General features: G+C 41.8%; 1 protein-coding gene across 1 annotated transcript; it reads left to right on the top strand.

The window, feature by feature from the left end:
* Positions 1–2237, top strand: LOC132995878 (tripartite motif-containing protein 16-like). The gene has a single exon (XM_061066112.1). The coding sequence runs from the start codon at positions 230–232 to the stop codon at positions 1766–1768; it is 1539 nt and encodes a 512-aa protein (XP_060922095.1). The 5' UTR covers positions 1–229; the 3' UTR covers positions 1769–2237.
* Positions 2238–4181: the final 1944 nt, after the last annotated feature.

The raw sequence follows: 4181 nt of genomic DNA, 5'->3' as shown, positions 1-4181 counted from the left end.
AGTTTCAGTGTGCCACACCCCTGGGTGTTACAGTTCATCAAATGCAGGAAACGAAACTTAAGAGTGGAACTGTTGTTCAGTGCAGCTTTGACCGACTCATAGACTGTGTGGGGAGAGACTGAGACGGTGAAGAACTAACTTCAGCAACATTACGTTTCTATTCCAGCTACAAGAAGGATCCTAAGGACATCGTTCAACACTAAAGATCCGGACTTTGTGATTTCGAAACATGTCTGGCAATCAGCAAAGACACAGGCAGCAAGTTGTCCTCTGCGACATATGCACAGAGGACGACAGGAAACCAGCCAGAAAGACCTGCATGAAATGTGAGATCTCCATGTGTGGGCAGCACCTGCAGGTCCACCTGACCACGCCGGTGTTACTCCAAACTCATCCTCTGACCGAACCCATGGCTCTATGTAGCACCACCAAATGCCCCCAGCATGGCAAACTCCTGGAGTACTACTGCTTGGATGATATGACCTGTGTGTGTGTTTCCTGCGCCATTGAAGACCAGCACCGCCTTCACAATATGAAAACCTTCTCCACAGCCCACAAAGAGCTCATGGAGAAGCTCCCAGGTGAGCAGAAGGCACTGGGGGTGAAAACTGATGATGAGAATGGGAGTCTGGAAAAGTGGGAGAATAGTGAAAGAGAGAAGCTGAGTAACTCGAGCCTGCGTCTAATTGAGGCTGTGACTAAGATGCGTGATATGTCCCTGACCAGCGTCCGAACTTCAGTTTCTGCTCGGATGGGGGCCTTAAAAACATCCAAGAGCAGCCTGCAGGTGGCGCAGAGCGAGAAGGACACCTTCAGATTCTTGCAGATGTATTCACAGGTGCATCAGGATGTGGAGGAGGCCAAGGCCGTGGACCTGAGGAAAGGGTTGCTTCCCAACAGCGACCGTGACAAACTCGTCCAAGAGATACGACAGAATGGGGAAAACATGATGGATCAGGCAGAACACTTCTGGGGATCCTTGTTTACTCTGATCGATCCGGACCAGGATCTCCTCAGCACTGGTCCAGACCTGATGTTTGAGCCTCAGGTTCTCGGCTCCGGCATGTCACTGTCCAAAGACAACCGGAGGGTTTTCCACAGTAGTTGGATCGGGGAATGCACTGCCACTCTTTGGATCGGCAGTACCCAACCAGATTATATCCTTCAGAGGTGGCAGGTCTTTCTTTCCAAAGACTTTGCTTGGACCATCGGTCTGTGTGACAAAAATTCCAGAAAGGATTTAAAGAAGGGGCCCATCTATGGCCTTTGCTACAAAAATAACCAGCTCAGCTCTGTCTCGACTGATGAGTGTTTTGATGCATCATCTAATTCAAGAGGTTTGGCGCTGCAAACCGAAGCAGGCAGACAACCCCCCATTTTCTCTGCACCGATCACACATCAGGGAGATGAAGAAGATGAGGAGGCTGTGCCGCGACCAGAAAAGGTGGAAGTGTTTTGGAATTCTGTTGCTTCCTCGCTGTCCTTCTTCAGAAGAAGGGGACTGCACCGGAGGGAAGAAATAGTCACGATTGCGATCAACAACATCAACTGGGACCTGGTCCCCTTTGTTCAACTGGAAATGAAAAATGCACAAAAAAGTGCAAATTCTTCCCAGATTCAATGGAAGTGCCCCTGTGGAAGAGATTACAACAATCAAGCCAATTATTACAGTCAACAATATGGCAATGTCATTATAAACCAGAAAAACTGTGCCTGTGGCGAAATCCTTGGCGGTCGCTTCACAGAGGTGGTTTGTGAACTTGTGTAATTTGTGGGTCCCTGATGGTCTTTGCTAATCAATATACAAAGAAGTACATGGGAAAAACCTCTGAAGGGAAAAGTCTTTTGATTTCATGACATGAATATAAATGTCACTGATTACAGTGAAGCTGTCAAATGGTAATGTAGTGCTATTGGAGTAGGAATAGGAATCATGGTGTAGTTTTTCTTTTAGTTTAAATATGAAAATCATACACAAGTGACAATATAATATCTTAATGTCTTTCAATTGTACCGATGTTATTCTTTTTTACATTGGAATTGATTCTTATGTATAAAAAAACAGTTTTCAGATTTCACTGAAAAGCTTCTTCTTTTTCTGCCATCATGTTCAATGTGTTTGTCTCCATCTGCTGGTGGTGAACAAGTCGTCACTCTCACAAAGGAAATCTGTGGCTCTTGCATCATACAAATGTTGTGAATGATCCAATCATCAATAAAGTCAGAGAAATGAAAAAGATTGTGGACATTTTGTTTTTTATTGACTGGATAAAACGTTGAGGTGGGGGAAAGAAAATTAAAAACTGCATTAAAATCGTATGTTTTGGCAACATAAACATAATTTTCACACAAATGTGACAAAATAAAATCAGGGAAAACAAATCAAAGCTCAAATCATTAAAATTCAAAACACAATGAGTGATGGAATGTCTGGGTGTTTTTAAAACAGCTGTCTGACAATTATACTCGTAAATATTTAGGCTTTCTATATAATATAGTAATGTAATGTAATGTAATTTTACATTTGGGTGACAAAGGTTCTCAGTACGATCTCGGCCCAGAGCCACGTGCTGTTTATGGACAAACACAGATTTGCATATATGTGAGAACTTGTGAGGACCTTGCATTGGAATGATGAGACAGTGGACATGCACAGAGCTGAGGAGACACTGCTCTGGCTTGCATCTCACTGTGTAGAGACAATGATGTCACCTGACATTTTAGCAACACTAATCAACTTCTTTATGTTCAAACAGCAGCTTCATTCCCCACACATCTGCTCTTGCTCTATGTATCCAGGAGACTTATATGAAGGTAAATATGAAGAATTCTATGCAGAGTTTAGTGGATTTGTTACAGCAGCAGCTCTTCTGCTTGAGGAATGAAAAAGGCACAACACGTTGACCAAAAAGCATCGGCCAACACCTTTTTAAGTTATCTGCATTCCCATGCAGAAAGCTGTTAATAGAGATGAGCCAAAACGGGGGCTAGACAAGAAACACCTACAATGAATATCGCTGACTAATAAACTGTCTACACAAAAAGCCCCAAACTATTGGCTGTTGCCCACAGAGGCTCATTCGTCATTTGACAATCTGAGGGACAGATTCAACAGAAAGATTCACCACATATGGCTGCAGAGGGCGCTGTTGCTAGTAAAATCAAAAGTTACATAGAATGGCTTTAACGTTTGTAGTCTTAGGCAGGTCAGAGTCTGTGTGCCTGAGGTACTAAAGTTGCATTAAAAAAACAACAACTTTGATTTAAGTGTAAAAAGGGATAATGAGGGGAATATTAAAGTATGAATTAGAGTCTGTTCACTTTTGTAAAACACAAAGAGCACAGACTGGCAGTCTTTCTGTGATGATTTGTCCCCATCAGTGCAGATTCAAAACAACAGTAGATCTCCCCTCTTTTAAAAACAAGTCTGACGAGCTGCACGAGTCGTCCTGAGCAACATGTGAGCAGAGGACAAACCAGACTGATGCACTGGTATTTACTGAGATGATGGGATTTATAAATGATGCTTGGAAAAGAGGGAAATCTCTCCTCATGGAGCCAAGAAGATCCTCAGGTGAGTTGTTTAAGCAAATAAGAAATGTAGGCAGATGCTATTTAAGGATATGTAACGTATCAAAGCTGTAGCTGGAAAAAGTGGAGCTACTTTAAACTATTTTATATAGATTTAAATGGATGACCAAGTAATTGAGACCAACAATGTTCTGTGACACAAATTGATATTTTCATGTCTCATCATGAACTATGAAATAATAATAATATACCTCTTTAAACCTCAAAGGATTACTAATATAAGTTTAAAAGGTCAGAGGTTAATAACCCCTATAAACTGCTAACAATTTTGTTTGTAAAGAGCCACAAACTCAAAAAATCTTTGACAATGCATCACATTTATACGATAGAATCATATGGTTTTTGTCTTTACTGTATAGGTAGTGGTGGTACTACAGCTGCCAAATTAATACACTGGAGCATGAAGTACAATATTTCTCTCTGAAGTAGATTATCAAGTAACAAAGAACGTTTTCTGTAAAGTACCTCAGAATTGAACTTGATATTTGAGGTACCAGTTTTCTCACTGAGAAGATGTGAAAAGACAGTAAGAGTTTTGAAATCCAGTCCCAAGTCCAGACTGAGAGCAGCTTGCAGTCAGGGGAGAGATG

Source organism: Limanda limanda, chromosome 22 (assembly GCF_963576545.1).
Source record: "Limanda limanda chromosome 22, fLimLim1.1, whole genome shotgun sequence".
NCBI classification, from domain to species: Eukaryota; Metazoa; Chordata; class Actinopteri; order Pleuronectiformes; family Pleuronectidae; genus Limanda; species Limanda limanda.
Note: the sequence above shows the minus strand (reverse complement) of the source record. Positions and strands in the feature narration are given on the sequence as shown.